General features: G+C 39.7%; 1 protein-coding gene across 2 annotated transcripts in view; it reads right to left on the reverse strand.

Moving 5' to 3' along the window:
• NUDCD1 (NudC domain containing 1) overlaps positions 1 to 16,348 on the reverse strand; it is a 64,060-nt gene extending 47,712 nt beyond the window's left edge. For both annotated transcript variants that reach the window (XM_006167929.2, XM_006167928.2), the window contains exons 1-2: positions 16,133 to 16,348; positions 6,494 to 6,648 (exon numbers count right to left, since the gene is read on the reverse strand). In XM_006167929.2, the coding sequence (XP_006167991.1) occupies positions 6,494 to 6,648; positions 16,133 to 16,250 (273 nt within the window). In that variant the 5' untranslated portion in view covers positions 16,251 to 16,348. The remainder of the gene's footprint in view (positions 1 to 6,493; positions 6,649 to 16,132) is intronic.
• Positions 16,349 to 16,479: the final 131 nt, after the last annotated feature.

The raw sequence follows: 16,479 nt of genomic DNA on the forward strand, positions 1-16,479 counted from the left end.
GCCATTTTTTACTTCCTAAGCACATTTCTTCCCAATTGACATTTTTCTAAAATTAAGAATTTTAAACTCAAGGTAAGTATTTCTGTGGCAATACAATGCCTTTATATAACTGTATGTTGATTTACTGCCACCTGGTGGCTGCTAACAAAACCTGAAGGCCAAGTAACCTGTGGACTTATTAGGCCTTTCATACTGGATTACAACGTTATTGCGATTTAACTGGGAGTACCATGGATAGGGGTCATTTGTAAATCAACCACAGAAAATAAAAAGCCTGTCTGAGATATCTCTATGTGTGTCTTTAACTAAAAGAATCAAAAAACAAACAAACAAACAAACAAAGACAATAAAACAGATACTGGAATAAATGTTTTCTGCTATAGAAGAAACCAGTATTGACTTAATAGTCAAAACTTTCCACCTGCTCCCAACATAGAAGCTCAAAAAGTAGATTTCCTTTGATGCTGATCAGAAAAAACAAAACTAAGTGTGGTATGCTTCTTACCAAGTGCAAGGTTTCTCGCACCACAAGTAAAATCACTAGTTCTCAGACCACAACCAAACCTGATATACTTAATCAGATTTGGATTAAGGATGCTCAATCTGAAGAGGAAACTAAAGTCATGGATATATAGAGAGTACATTATATCCTTTCTGACAGCTTTTACACAGTACTGTTAATAGTTACCTGTAGTGGGATCAGCAGTTAGCGTAATGGCTATGTCGCTGGACTCCCACGTAGTCGACCACAGTTCACGTCCTGGACCTTGTAGCTTAAAACTCACGCCGGGCACAGGTGCGTGCGTGCCCAAGATCCCGAGAGGAGAATGAAGGAGAAGGGATTGCGGCGTGGCCATCCCCCCTGGGGGGTGATTTCTCGCTTTCTGTCTCTCTGTCTCTGTCTGTCTGGCGAGCGCACGCACCCTATGGCAAAAACCTCTCCAAAAAAAAAGTTACCTGTACATTCATCTTATCTCAGCATCTAAAAAGTATAACATGTAAGTACTAAAATATGTATTGTTGTGACCTGCAAAGAGTAGGTTCTCAATAAACATGTTAGAATGCATGTCTTAAGTGACTAGTTCCATTTATTTCCTTACTTTTTTTTTTTTTAACTGCCAGAGGGTGTGTGCACTTGCAGAGGAAAGGAGAAAGAGACATCCCTCCCTATTGAGGCCTGGTCTTGCTATAATCCCATTTCTCCATTTCTCCATCCCATCAGGATTTGGGGGAATGAATTCCCTTGTGCTCAGCTTGTTTTTCAAGCTGACAGAGCTGGATTTGCACCACAGTCAGCCATGTGGTATCTGGTTCCCTAAACAATGGGCTTAACCACTACACTAGAAAATTGACCCTGTCTAGCTGCCTTTCTACTAACTACCCTATATCCCTAATCACAAATGTTAGAACCGTATCATAAGTGCCACAAAGATACTAATGGAAAAGTAAAATAAAATCATGTATATGGCACTACAAAGATAACATTTTCAGGTTTACAAACTCAGAAAACTGTTAGAATAAATTTAATTGGCAACTTTATAGTATAACACATTTCCACTAACAATTGTTTTAAGTGCTAAAAGGAAAACTTTCTTATATACACACACAAATCTATTTGTTCAGGAAGATGAGAGTCTAGCCCCTAGTAAAAATATTTGTCCAATTACTTTGGCTGGCCTAGAAACACACTGGGCCTGGGTATTGGCATGAACCTGACAAGAAAAAGGAACTAATATTTAAGGGAACAAGAAGCCATACTGTATCTCCTCTGCAGCAGCAAGAAAAAAATCAGAATTCATTTGTCCATTGACTTCTTTTTTAAAAAAATCATTGAAATCCATTTGTTATTATTATTATGTTGTTAGAAAAGTCATATTTTTTCTATGTCTTTCTATGCAAAAATGGGCTATAACTTTTCCAACAACCCAATATTATTTTTTAAGTTGTCCAGAGAGAGTGAAAAAAGGAAAACAAGAAAGCAAGCCATCAGGTTCCGGACTTGAACTGTGGTCGACCACATGGGAGTCAAGTGCCTTACCTATCACATCACCTCTGACCCTGTTCATTAATTTCTTTTTTTAAAAACAATTATTTTATTTGACTTTATTTATTGATTTACATTTGACCAGAGAGGGACAGAGTAAGAGAGAGAGAGAAAGCCACCAGGTCTGGAACTTAAACTGTGGTAGGCCATGTGGGAATCCAACACCCTTAACCACCATGCCACATGTCAGCCCCTGTCCATTGATTTCTTAGAGGCTACCTTAAAATTTTATCATTATCGGGAACCAGCAGTTAGCGTAATGGCTATGTCGCTGGACTCCCATGTAGTCGACTGCGGTTCATGTCCCGGACCCGGTGGCTTAAAACTCACGCCGGGCGCGAGTGCGTGCGTGCCCAAGACCCCAAGAGGAGAATGGAGGAGAAGGGATTGCGGTGTGACCATCCCCCCTGGGGGGTGATTTCTCGCTTTCCGTCTCTATGTCTCTCTCTGTCTGTCTGGCAAGCGCACGTGCCCTACAGTGAAAATCTCTCCAAAAAAAAAAAAAAAATTTTATCATTATCAGGGAAAACCTAACTTTTCTTTTCTAATATTTTGAGTTAAACACTGCATCAATAAAGTTCTCATATCTGTACCTGGACCAGAAATAATAGGAGGAACATCCAATCCAAAATGCAATGCCAACTCTCAAGAATAGTAACAAGCCTGAACAGATATTATTCGCCCATGAAAAATAACGACCAAGCTTTCTGCAAAGTGTTAGGATTAGAAACAAAGAAAGATTCATGGTCTAGACCAAGGATGACCAAATGGCAGCCCTCGACCTAGTTCTGAATCACACTGCCTGTTTTTGTAAATAAAGTTTTACTGGAACACAGCCATACTCGTTTGTTTATGAACTGTTTATGTCTGATTTCACCCTGCAACAGGAAAAGTGACTAGCAATGACAAGAGACTGGCCCACTACAGAATAAAATTTCCAACCTCTAACCTACAGAGTTTACAAACCAAGTAGATCTAAGAGTCAATGGTATTTTGGAATAGCAGATGGCATAATGGTTACGTTGCTGGACTCCCACATAGTTGACTGCAGTTTGAGTCCCAGACCCGGTGACTTAAAACTCATGCCAGGCATGTGTGCCCAAAATCCCAAAGAGAGAAGGGAGGACAAGGGACTGCAGTATGGCCATCCCCCCTTGGGGGTGACTTCACACATTCTGTCTCTATCTCTCTGGTGAGTGCACATGTCTTATGCAAAACTCTCTCAATCAATCAATCAATCAATCAATCAAATCAACGATATGATTATTCTTAGGAAAACAAAAGGTTGGATGTCAAAGCAAGCTTCTTAGATGAACAAATGGTTAACTGAGACATAAGTGAAGATTAGGAAACAGTCTGTCACAGAACTAAGAGCATGTTCCAGGTAGAGTTAACAACACGGGAAAAAGCTCAGGGGCAACAGGATATAGAATATGTCTCAGTACTCCAGCAGTTAGTATTACTAGAGTATAGTATACAAAGTGGTGGAAGACAGGTGGAAGAGAGAGTATTATAAACTGTACAAGATGAAAATTTTGTAATTTAAAAACATATACACTTAATACCTGCAACAACAACAACAAACAACAAAAAACCACCACCACCTCTGGAATGACATAAAGAAGCTAAAAGAAGTTGCAATGGAAACAGTTACTGAAAGCAGAACAGATAAAATATAGGGTTAGGGAGACTTCAATAACTGCCAATTTTTGTTTGTTTCTAAGTCAGATAAACACACTATCTTTTTTTTCTTTTAAATTAAGGTTTTTGCCATAGGGTGGATGTGTTTGATGGAGAGAGAAAGAGACAAAGAGAGGGAATATGAGAAATCACCCCCCTATTAGGGAATGGCCACACTGCAATCTCCTCTCGTCCATTCTCCTTACCAGATTTTGGGCACATATGAACACAAGCCCAGTTTGAGTTTCAAGCCACCAGGCCCAGGATTGGAACCATAGTCGGCCTTCTGGGAAGCCAGAGCCTTAACCTTTATGTCATCTGCTGGCCCCAACACCCTATCTATTCTAAAATTACATATTTAAACATGTGGATTTTGTTATGAAGAAATTATTAATTTAAGCAAGTAGTGATGAGATTGTACAAGCGAATTAGACTATTCTGCAGAGTATAGGAGGTCTGGGGAGAGTAGAGCAGTTAGGAAGCTATTAGTAGACTGTTGGCTGTTTAAAGAAATATGTACTCTAAAGCTTGCACAAGCAAAAGAAATGACAAAAATCACTCAAACAGAAGAAAAGTAAAAGGAATATTAAGGTTTTTATACCGCTAAGGAAAACAGTATTAATTAGAGGCAGAGAATGATAATTTAAGAATAAAAATTATAATCTCTACATTAATCATTAAATATAATATTAGCAGGTTTAGATAAAACCAAAAGAGAAATTTAAATAATTTTTTTTAATTTTAATAAAAAAAAACTTTATTAATCTCCCTAAAAAGATAGAAACAGAAACACTAAGGAATAAAAAACAGACAAGACAAACTGAAAAGAAACAGCAAGGTGTTAAAATTAACCCAAAAATATTAGTAATTACATTAAATTAAATATGAATGTTGAAGAGTCCTCAGCCCCTGAACACGAACTGGTACTGGTCCATGGCCTGCTTGGAACTGGGTTGCACAGGAGGTGAGCAGTGGGCATGTGAGTGAACTAGCAAACTTCATCTGTATTTATGGCGACTCCCCACTGCACATATTATTGTCTGAACTCCACCTCCCATCAGACCAGTAGTGACATTAGATCCTTATAAGGAGCGTGCAATTTTTATCAGAAAAGTCATCACGTATTTTAGCACAGACACACAGAGAGAAATATATAACTTCTCTGACAACACAGATCCCTCACATGTGTAGTTCACAACAGAGTTCACTTGACTTGGTTCCCTCACAAGTGCAGTTCACAACAAGGTTCATGCACCTATTAGAATCTAATGCCTGATGATTGGAGGTAGAGTTGAGGTGGTGATGCTAGCACTGGAAAGAGGCTGCAAATACTGATTAACATTAGCAGAGACATGACTGCACAGAGACCATAATAATCAATTGCTTGCAGACTCATATAAAAACCCTGTTAGTAGCAAGCAAGAAAAAATTTGTTTTAGTTTTAGAGAGATATTTGCTATAGCATGCGTGCACTTGCCAGAGAGATAAAAAGTGAGAAATCACCACCCCAAGAGGTTGGCCATACTGCAACCCTTTCTCCTCCATTCTCCTCTTGGGATTTTGGGCATGCACACACACAAGCTCAGCGTGAGTTTTACGCCACCAGGTCCAGGACTCAAACCATGGTTGACTATGTGGGATGGGAGTCCAGCAACGTAACCATTACGCCAACTGCTGGTCAAGGCAAGTGAAAATTAAGTTGCGCCTGATGGCAGAATGCCAAGTGAGTTGGATACATTTCAATTGAACTGTATCTGGTGGCAGGCTTTAAGTAAGAATCTGTCCCATCCACACCTTCCCTGTTCATGAAAAATTGTCTCTCATCAAACCTGTCCCTGGTGCCAAAAAGGTTGGGGACCACTGTACTAAACCTTCAATTTTTATCCATAGTGGCTAAAAACAAGACTCAACAATGTGTTTCCTATAAGAGACACACTTTAAATTTAAGAAATCAATAAACTAAAAGAAAGAGGGTACAAAAAGAATAGATATTAGTAGCAAAAAAGCTAATGACGATCATATTAACAGCAGACAAAGATTTCTAGACAAAAATTATTCCCATCCCAGCTGTGGTGGCACTGCCAACATTATGCTGTTCCACAGACTGGAACCATGAGAGGCCCAGGTTTGATTCCTAATCCAATCTAAAGACCAGTTACAGTGGTATATACCTGTAATCCCACATAGTTGGGATGCTGAGGTAGAAGGATCATGGCCTGGGGCAACAGAGTCCTATCTAAGAAAGAGCTGGGTGTGGTGGATTTACACCTGCAGTACCAGCTTGGAGGCTGAGGCAAGAGACTAATATAGCAAGACACTGTCTTTAAAAGAAAAAAGTTATCCCCAGAACTTAGAGATAAGGAGGGACATTTTGTAATGCCGAAAGGATCAATTCAAAGAAGCCAAAGAATCCTGGTTTGCACCTAATTAAGAGTAATTTAAAAATACATGAACTAAAAGCAAACACTAAAAGAAAATAGATAAATCCATTATTATTAGGGATAGATAATCCCTTGCACAGAAAAAGCAGACATGAAAGGATTACATGAATATTAGTGCATAAAAGCTATTAGAGTGAGGGTGAGGGGAATAAATAAGTGTAAGGAACAGAAACAAAAGGAGTATCTAAAACTGAGTTAAGCAGAAATAGAGCCTTATGTAGACTAATTATATTAAAGGTTTATTATCTCAGTTCTCTGGACATCACATTCAAGGAGAAAAGTAAAGATCAAATTTATCAGAAAATTGTATTATACATGTTTTTCTTACCAGCATCACTGTTAAATTCATAATTCTTCCAAGAGTATCAATGTAGTAGACACTGTCTTGATACCATGAATCACAGTGTAGGTAGTTATACATTCCAAATGCATGCATGTGTTCCAGCGTATATTGATCATCTCGAAGTTTTACTTCTGCCACAGCTGAAATACACAAGAAAAATAAATATAAACATCAAGAATTTTACCTCAGGCTGTTCCTTTCTACAGAATGCCAGTTGCAAAGGCCTTAAGAGCAATCTACTATGTCATTTATTAAAAATCATTTCTGAGTACTTAGTAGGCACTGTGTGCAGAATGGACAAAGTCATGCCCTTACAGAACTTAGAACACAGTGACCATAGGACACACTGCTTTTCATGCTATCACCCTCTTTTAGGCGCCTCATATTTATCGTTAAAAAATAAAACAGAAATTCTCAAAAACAAAAATTTCCGGGAACCAGCAGTTGGCGTAATGGCTATGTTGCTGGACTCCCATGTAGTCGACCGCGGTTCGCATCCCAGACCTGGTGGCTTAAAACTCATGCCGGGTGCGTGTGCGTGTGCGTGTGCGCCCAAGATCCTGAGAGGAGAACGGAGGAGAAGGGATTGTGGTGTGACATCCCCCCTGGGGGGTGATTTCTCGCTTTCTGTCTCTATGTCTCTCTCTGTCTGGCAAGCGCATGCGCCCTATAGCGAAAATCTCTCAAAAAAAAAAAATTCCCTCTTTTCTGGGAAAACCAACCAATAAAGTCTTTTATACTTTTAAAATGTTCATACCTCTACTAACTCAATCATTTTTACCACACGTCAAGAAATAAAAAGAGTGTTTTTATCATCTCATTAGGCAGCTATATAAATAAATATAAACATAAGTGGTGACTTCTCCATACCACATCTTTCCAAAGGGTACAGAAAAAAACAGTATCATAAGTGGAGTAGAAACAAGGTCTCCTAGAGAACTGGGCTTTCTTCACTAAAGTATTACCTTCTTCACTAATTGTAACCTACTTAATGTGATTTCTCCCTCCCATTTCTCCAGTCTTTCCAGGCAGACAGTAGCCTTCACAGTTCAAGGCTGCCCATGACCTAGAATTAATTTGTGCCCCAACAGCAAACACAGAAGAGAACTACACTGGGCCAATACATTACTGTAATACAAAACTTACTTTACCACATTCTGACTGCAACTATTTTCTTCTTTTCCCAGAATACGTACCTGTTCCCACTTTCAATATTTGCTTGAGCAATAGCTGACTTACATTCATTCACTCCTTTATTTAGCAAATATTTTAATAAGCACCAAGGTCATAGTGATGAGCAGAGTACAGAATTGACATTTTTATATAATTAAACTATGATATACAAAGAAAAACTACTGGGTACCATGAGAACACATAACACAGAAGGCTGATCTACTTGAGATTAATGAAAGCTTTTCAAGGTTTCAGTCAAGCAACAAAAACAAGGAAGAATGAAGAAAACACACACACACACACACACACACACACACACACACACACACCCCACTATTTCAGGCAAATGAAATGAGATGAGGCAAGATGAGGAGGAAAAATTTGTGTTCAAAGAACAAAAAAATGGCTACACTAGCAGAAGTATGATAATTTCCCCTCATCTGAAGAGAATATATTCTAAGAGTCCAGTGGAAGCCTGAACCAGTGGCTAGTATCAAACTCTATATATACTGGATTTTCCTACGTATACATACCTATAATAAGGTTTACTTTATAAATTAAGCACAGTAAGAGATTAACAACAAAAGAATAACAGAACAAATAACAATATACTGTAATAAAAGCTGAGTGAATCTGGTGTCTTGCGCAAATTATCTTACTATACTGAACCGAGAAAGGCTACATCACGGATACGGAAGACTACCTTATACAGGAACAAGACCGAAGCTACATAACTGGGCAGAAGCTGGAGAAAGGCCCTGTCTTTGATTATCTTTGTTAAGAGACTCAGTAATAAAAATTAACTAAGAGTTTTTTTTTTTTTTTTGGAGAGGTTTTTGCCATAGGGCGCGTGTGCTCGCCAGACAGACAGAAAGAGACATAGAGACAGAAAGTGAGAAATCACCCCCCAGGGGGGATGGTCACACCTCCGTTCTCCTCTCGGGATCTTGGGCACGCACGCACACGTGCCCAGCGTGAGTTTTAAGCCACCAGGTCCGGGATGCGAACCGCGGTCGACTACATGGGAGTCCAGCGACATAGCCATTACGCTAACTGCTGGTCCCTTAACTAACAGTTTTAAAGCCAGAAAATAAAGTTCAGATTTGAGTTTGTAAAAGAGTACTTATACAATATGGAAAAAGATGAGCAAAGGCAGGGTAAATTCAGGAATATCAATTAAGAATCTACGGTAGTCATCCAGATGATGGATAATTGAAACATGAATATATCTCAGAGGTCATATTGTAATTTTAGCTCTAAATTTAACTCTATTTAGAGTTGATAAAGGTCAAGGAAACATAAATTTATATATACACGTACACACACACACACACACACACACACACACACTGTTATAAAGAACATTTAGGAATAAATACACTAATTAGGAAGGAAACAATGATCAATTCTTGGTTTTCTAGCACCACTATGTGGATGAAACTTGATAGTGCAGAAAATGTGCACGGAACATGACAGCCTAGAGAGTAATATTAGACAATGATACAACACATATATTTTCTTCTTCATATTTCTATAAAGACCCCTGGGTAATCCTGATCAAGTGAGGAAGTTTTTAACTATCTGCATTATTACAACACCTTATGTGCAAACATATGACTCTATAATAGCTTTACTGCAGATATATGGTAGGGTTTTAGTTGCCACTTAACAAGAAAATGAATAAGCTGTCCAAACCTAACAGTGGCTACAGGGCACATTACATGCTTACTAACTTGTAAAACTCTGTTAGTGCATAGAAAAAGGCTGCCTCTGGCCCCAAATGAGAAAGGAAAAATTATAATTGTATCCATCATGTCAATCATCTTATACGTGAGAGAGGCAAAGCAACTAAAAGAAGAAAAGCAGTATCTAGAATGTGTCAGAGCTCAACTGCTGGCAGAGCTCTTTCGTAGAAGCCTTCCCAAGAACAGGAGTTGGGGTTGGGAAGGGTGTAATATCTGCTTGGATCTTTCAGAGAAGGAACCCTTTCACAGCGAAGTCACCACAGTAAATACTATACTCTGTAATGTTTGTTTTTAAGAAATTTTTATTTTATTTATTATTATTATTATTTTTTAATTCTCTATAGTCATCAGAAACATAAAGAGAGAGAAAGTTAGAAACCCATCAGGTTCATGACTTGACCCACGGTTGGCCATGTTGGAGTCCAGTGCCCCAACCACCATGCCACCTGCTGGCTTTTTATTCTGTAATATTACCTTGCATTGGAAATAAAAGAGCTTTGGTGAAAAATCCTTATCTTTTAGTTTAAAAAGAACTTAGAGTCAGACAAGAAGAGTCTCCCTTAATTTTTGCCTCAAATCCTTATAAAACCACAAAACCTGAAGCCTCAAAAACCTGTAATTTTCCATTTATAAATTTACTAAATGGCTACTATGTGCCACACCCTGTACTTGGCACTGAGTACAAACTAGTGGATAAAACCAATCTAATTCCTGCATTAAGGGTGCTATTAATCATATTTATGACTGCTTCTTGTCCTCTAAAATCATATTATGTAGAACCACATGAAATTGGCAATAATCAAATATTTTCATACCAATTACACATAATTCAATCTGATATTTATATAAGCAAAGAAGTACAGTTTGTAGAAAAATGGTGGGAGAAGCTAAAAACATTAACTTACAAAGGTCACTTCTTGAACACATCTTCTGTAAGTTTTCATTTCACCTAGTTACTGTATGCTGTTTGTGTACAAAGACACAAAAAGTAGAGCCTAAGTCTGTGTATCATGTTCCAAAGCAAGACTTACAAAACAGGGCAAGACCAGAACTCAGAGCACTGCACCCAGGAACGTATTTTATGTGCTTCTGAGATCATAATATATTCATCGGCTGTCTCCCCCAGCTTTCCTTCCTAACAGTAGACATGAGTTTTATAATAAACTCTACATAAATATATTGGCTACATGGCTCTTCCTTCCTTTTCCTCTGACCATGGCCTAAATCTTTACCATTCTTCTATATGCTTTGAAGGAAGAAATAGCCCAAAGAGACCACATAGATCATTAGAAAAAGTGTGAGCTTCACTGGGCACAGATACACGTGTGCCCAGAATCCCAAAAGCATGGAGAGACGGATGAAAAGGGACTGTAGAATGACCATTCTCCACAATGGGTGTTTTTCGTCTCCTTCTATGTCTCTGTCTGGACAGCACATATGCCCTCTAGCAAAAAAGAAAAAAAAATGTGTGAGCTTTATAGTCAGCTTTGCCACTAATAAGGGGTGAATAGTACTTGTCTTATAAACTTACTGGCAAATCTAAATTAAAAACATGCAAAATATTTGGTATATGGCACATAAGAGGAAATGTTGAATTCCTGTTCTTACTTTTAAGACTAACTTCCACACAGGTATTTACAATTCCATTCCTATTGCCAGAAGTTATGCCCTCTCTACTGACCCCTTCCTCTCCACTTACTTACATTGAAAACTTCCCCACTCACAAAATGCACAGAACAGAAAGTTTCCTCCTTTCTGTCCTATGCTCAAAGCAGAGTTCTCCCCTATCCTGTACTTCTCAAACTTCTTTTAAAAGTCATCTAATGTAATCCCTATTAAAATATCAATAATATTCCCTTCTCCTCCATTCTCCTCTTGGGATCTTGGGTATGCATGCACACGTGCCCGACGTGAGTTTAAGCCACCGAGTCTGGGACTAGAACTGCAGTCGACTACATGGGAGTCGAGCAACGTAACCATTATGCCATCTGCTGGTCCCTATAGTCAGATATTTCAATACCCATCTTTCATGCAATAAGGAAAAGCTCAAAATAATTTTGCTGAATAAAAGACAGATTTTTAAAAAGCACATGTTGTATGCATTCTAGAGAATGCATTCTAACTTGTAGTGACAAAAGACAGATCAATAGTTGCTTGGAAATGGTGGGATGCAGGTGGAACAGATAATGGTTACACAGGGCATGAAGAAACTTTTGGGGATGATGACTCCGTTTAATATCTCAATTATGGTGATGAGTTCCTGTGTGTATACATACATCAAAACTTGTTAAACTGCATACTTTATATATGTGCAGTTTATTGCCAATCATGACTCAAAAAAGCTGTTTTAGTGTGTATGTGATACAAAATCATGCTCCGCACAAAGCACAGAAAAAGATGTACTGTATGGGGACCCACTGATACAAAACTAACAGTCCTAACAAAGAAAGAGATACTGAATACTAAAAAGTGTGTCTAAAGACCAAGGAAGTAGGGTACTATGGAAAAGAACAGTGTGGTACTCTAACATATACAGATTCTGTAGTACACCTTTAAATGAGATTATTAAGAAAAGAACATCCAAGGACCTAACAGGTAAACTAGAACATAAAAATGAAGTATGAATTAGCTAAGTAAACTACATGGGAAATACATAAAAAGTAACATAAAATAAAGTTTCTAGGAATAAACTTCTACAAGATAAATGCCCAGAAAGGGAAATGCTGGATCAAAGGGTCACTACAATTTTATTTAAAAAGCTTTTTGCTTAGTTCTTTGGGATAGAAAAGGAAAGAGATCCTTACTGTTTATGTAGCAGAGGGAATTTTCGGCAATTTTTTTTTTTTTTCAGGGTCTCCCTGTGTCAGGATCCTCCTGTCTCAGTCTATTTGGGACTATAGGCACATACTACCATGCCTGGCTCTGTTTTAGATAGTCTCACTATGTTGCCCAGGCCAGCCTCAGCCCAAGGCATCAGGATTACAGGTGCATGCTACTACATCCAGTCTTAGGTTGGACCAGGAATCAAAACTAGGCCTCGTAAGTAGTCTTTGTTGAGCACAGCGTCTTAACAGGGTTCACCACTCACCTGGGCCAATATCACTGTTTAAGACAAGAGAATAAGCCTCAGTGTGCTAAGTACTTTGAGACCATATAGCATCTCTCTCTCTCTCTCTTTTTCTTTATCTTTTCTTGGAGAGGCTTTTGCTATAGGGTGTGTGGGCTTGCCGGAAAGACAGAGAGAGACAGACAGAAAGTGAGAAATCACCCCCCCAGCGGGATAGCCATACCACAATCCCTTCTCCTCGATGCTCCTCTCAGGATCTTGGGCACTCACGCACACGTGCCCGGAGTGAGTTTAAGCCACTGGGTCTGGGACTTGAACCGCGGTCGACTACATGGGAGTCCAGCGACACAGCCATTATGCCAACTGCTAGTCCCCCATATAGCATCTCTTAACCTTCCTAAATGCAGCATTTCACACACCTGAGGTATCCACCGCAGGTTTCCTGAATTAATGTGAACTCCTTGAATTAGGATAAAAGAAATTGAACCGTGAGAGCTTCTCAATTATACCTCACTCATTTCTAGGATAATTAACTTCTTCATCACCCTCAAGTTATTCTTAATGAAAGCCCCTCACATGGAAGCAAAAGCCTCCAAAGTGTTCTGTCTCCATCCTTTACATTTTTTAAACTCAAGCTTGATGGAAATTGACAATAAACTATTCAAATTCCAATGCTCATTTCTCTTCTATGTTTAAAACCTCTAATTGGCACCTCATTACCTCCATTTGTGCATCCCAAACACAGAATCTAAGACCAATACTGATAAAAGAAGGGTGAAAAGTGAAATCTTTAGTTCTTTTTTGTAAAGTTAATGTTTTCAATTTAGAGGACTGTTGTAAGATTTTGTCACCTGCTTTTGTGCTGTTAAAATATCCTTTTGTTCACGAAACCACTGATGGGTGCATGATAGTTTTCAAGAAACATCTCCACTCAGCAAATTAAAAAGCTGACAAAACTACAAGAGCTGAGTTTTATTTTTTATTGTACTGGCTCACTACAAAAAGGCTGGGAAACAATGATTGACAGGATAAAGTCCGCAAGACAAAGCTCTCACTGATCTCTCTAACTCCTCTCACTTTCCCAGGAGATTTTTTGCTTCAGTGATTCAGGATTGCAACAGTGTCCTATATACAACATACTTCCCCTTTTTCCTTTCCCTTTGCTCAGTTTTTTCCATGAATGGAATGACTGACCTCAACAATTCCTTTTCTCCGTAGTACCTACTATGTGCCAAGCACTAGGGATAGAGTAGTGAGCAAAAGAGAAACATCACTGTTTTCAAGGCGCTTACAATCCAGTGGAAAAAACGGAAAACAAATCAACATAGATTTTAAACAAGGTAAGTAGTGCCTTAGGAGACTGCAATCAAAGTGAAGGCAAGAAGGCTAGTCAGGAGGCTACTCTAGTCCAGGTAATCTGGACTAGGGTGGAGGCATGGGGATGTCAAAATCTGGAGTTGACCAGATATGCTGAAAAATATGGACAAGAGCTAAAAAGAAGAAATACAGCACTTTACACATTGTTGTCTCCTGGAATAAGCTGGGCTAGCCTGCTGTCTTAGTTACCATGCTGCTTACAGAGATACTGAGATTGGGTAACTGATAAAGAATAGAGGTTAATTTGATTTAGGATTTTGGTGGCTGGAAAGTCCAAAGGCATGAGGCTGGGATCAAGCCAAATATGTCACAACACAGCTGACAAAAGCAGAGAAGCTGACAGAAGCAGAGAGAGTAGCAGGAGAATACAGAGAACACTGTCTACTCTTGTGTTGCAGGTGAGTTTCCTAGTCTCATTTCCTTTCACAAAGACTCACAGAACCCAGTTATGCTCACTCCAACCAACCAATCCCTAATGTCTTCCCAAAGACTCCCCACCCTTCAACAAAATAATTAGATCAAGTTTTAGTCCTTTTAATCCCATTACAGTGGCTCAAAACATGGATTTTGGGGGCCAAAAGGTGGTGTGGTGGTCAGGGGCACAGGGCTTCCATCTGGCTGACCACAGTTTGAGTCCCAGACCTGGCGGCTTACTTTCTCACTTTTTTCTTCCTCTCTCTCTCTCTCTCTCTCTCTCTCTCTTTCTCTCTCACCTCCACACACCCACACCCACACACAAACACAAACAAACACACCCACTCTGGTCAAATTTAAATAAATAAAGCTAAATAAAAATAATTTTTAAAAAACATAGATTTTAGGGGGACATATTCAAACTATGGCATTTGCTGAAAGATGAGAGAACATATAGAGGGGGAGTCAAGTGGAGGTATCTGATACAATCTTAAAGCAGTCTATAGCACAGAACCTCCAAATACACCAACGGAGTCCAGCCAAGATGAACAGAGGTATCTAGACACACAACTGAACAAAAGGTACAAGAATGAACCTAGCCAGGATTAGAAGAGCCACCTAGCAGACCTACAAACCTGTGAGCAAGAATATCTGTCACTGAGTTTTTTTTTAATACATTAGCTAACAAAACATAGCAGTACTATTTACTAACACGGGAGAATAGAAGAAGCACAGACGTGGGAAATTGGAAAAGGAAGCAAGTGAAAAGAAAAATCTCACCTTTAACTCTAGTCAACTCCTACCAATCCTTTAAAGCTCAACTTAGATAATCAATTTCTCCAAAACGCTTGCCCAGATTCCCCCAGACTGGTTTATAAAAGATGATACTCAAGCACCTACTCCTGTATTTTGTACACATTCCTATCACTACTTTCTCACATTGTTTTCATAATTATCTATTTATACTTTTCTTCCTGACAAGATAATTGCACCTGTATATTATAGGCTGTGTCTTATTCATCTTGACACCATCAGCATGTCACAAAACAGGCTCTTGATAGATATTTTTGAATTTAACAAATGACTAAACAAAGAGTTTGATACCGTATTGTCTATTAACGAACTCTAGATCAGTATTTCTCAAAGTGTGAGCCACAGACAACATACGCCAGACTCAGCAGGGTGTGTATTAAAAAATGCAGACTTCTGGGCTATGTCACTACGAAAACACTACTCTTTAAGTTATGAAATCAAGGATGAGAATATTGTGGCCAACTACAGATGAACAAAACAAGGAGCAGTGTAAGTACCAAATGAATATTTCCTCAAATATTTCTAGAGATGTTCTTTATCAGAGTTCTAAGGGTGCCAGGACCTGGGCAACTGAAAATGCTCTGCCTGGAATGTACAATAGTTCCTCTTGGGAAATGGCTCTCTGTCAGAGGAAACAAGAGTTGAGGGTCCTCCCAAGGAGATGCCGTTTCTCAACGCACACGTTTGAAGGCGATGCTCCGGAACAAAATAACGTCTTGAGCTGTCCCTGCCCCAGAAGCCAGGCCGGGGACCGACAGGCGGCAAGAGCCTAGGCAGTACCCGCGTGCCAGACCTTTGAGCCTGGGTTGAGGGCTGGCCCAGGATGCCCCTATGGAAATGCCGCTCCCACAGGGTTCGGGAATGGGCATCGTCCTCCAGTAGCGGCCAGCCAGGGTCCACCCCTACCTGGAGGGGGCGTGAGGAAGGTCACGGTCGTCTATCTGCCCTAAGCAGAAAGAAAATAAGGGAAGAATCCCGCCAAGACAGCCGAAAGGGTAAAGGAACTGAGTGCGGGGAGACGCGGCCGCTTCCCACCTGCGTCAAGCTCCAGCTGGTAACAAGGCAGCGGCTCGAGAGACAGCTTGTAACCCTCGAAGCGGGGATCCAACAGAGGTCTCTTGACTCGCAGGGAGTAATTAGCCGCCACCTCCATCACTTTCCACGGTCCTAGTGTGAAATTAATAAAGCTCTTGTTGAAAGGTCCGCGCTTTACTCTTCTCACGGAGACTGGGAAGCGGCGTGGTTCCCATCCCAGAAAACACTGCGGTGCAGAATGCCTTCTGGGATATGTAGTACTCGTGAGAAAGTTGACCCCGTTGCATGCTGGTCCAGGTAGTTTTTCCTGGGACCTAATGCCTGCTTGACAGCGGAGTCTGAACTCT

This window comes from Tupaia chinensis, unplaced genomic scaffold (genome assembly GCF_000334495.1).
Source record: "Tupaia chinensis unplaced genomic scaffold, TupChi_1.0 Scaffold145257_1, whole genome shotgun sequence".
Lineage (NCBI taxonomy): Eukaryota > Metazoa > Chordata > Mammalia > Scandentia > Tupaiidae > Tupaia > Tupaia belangeri.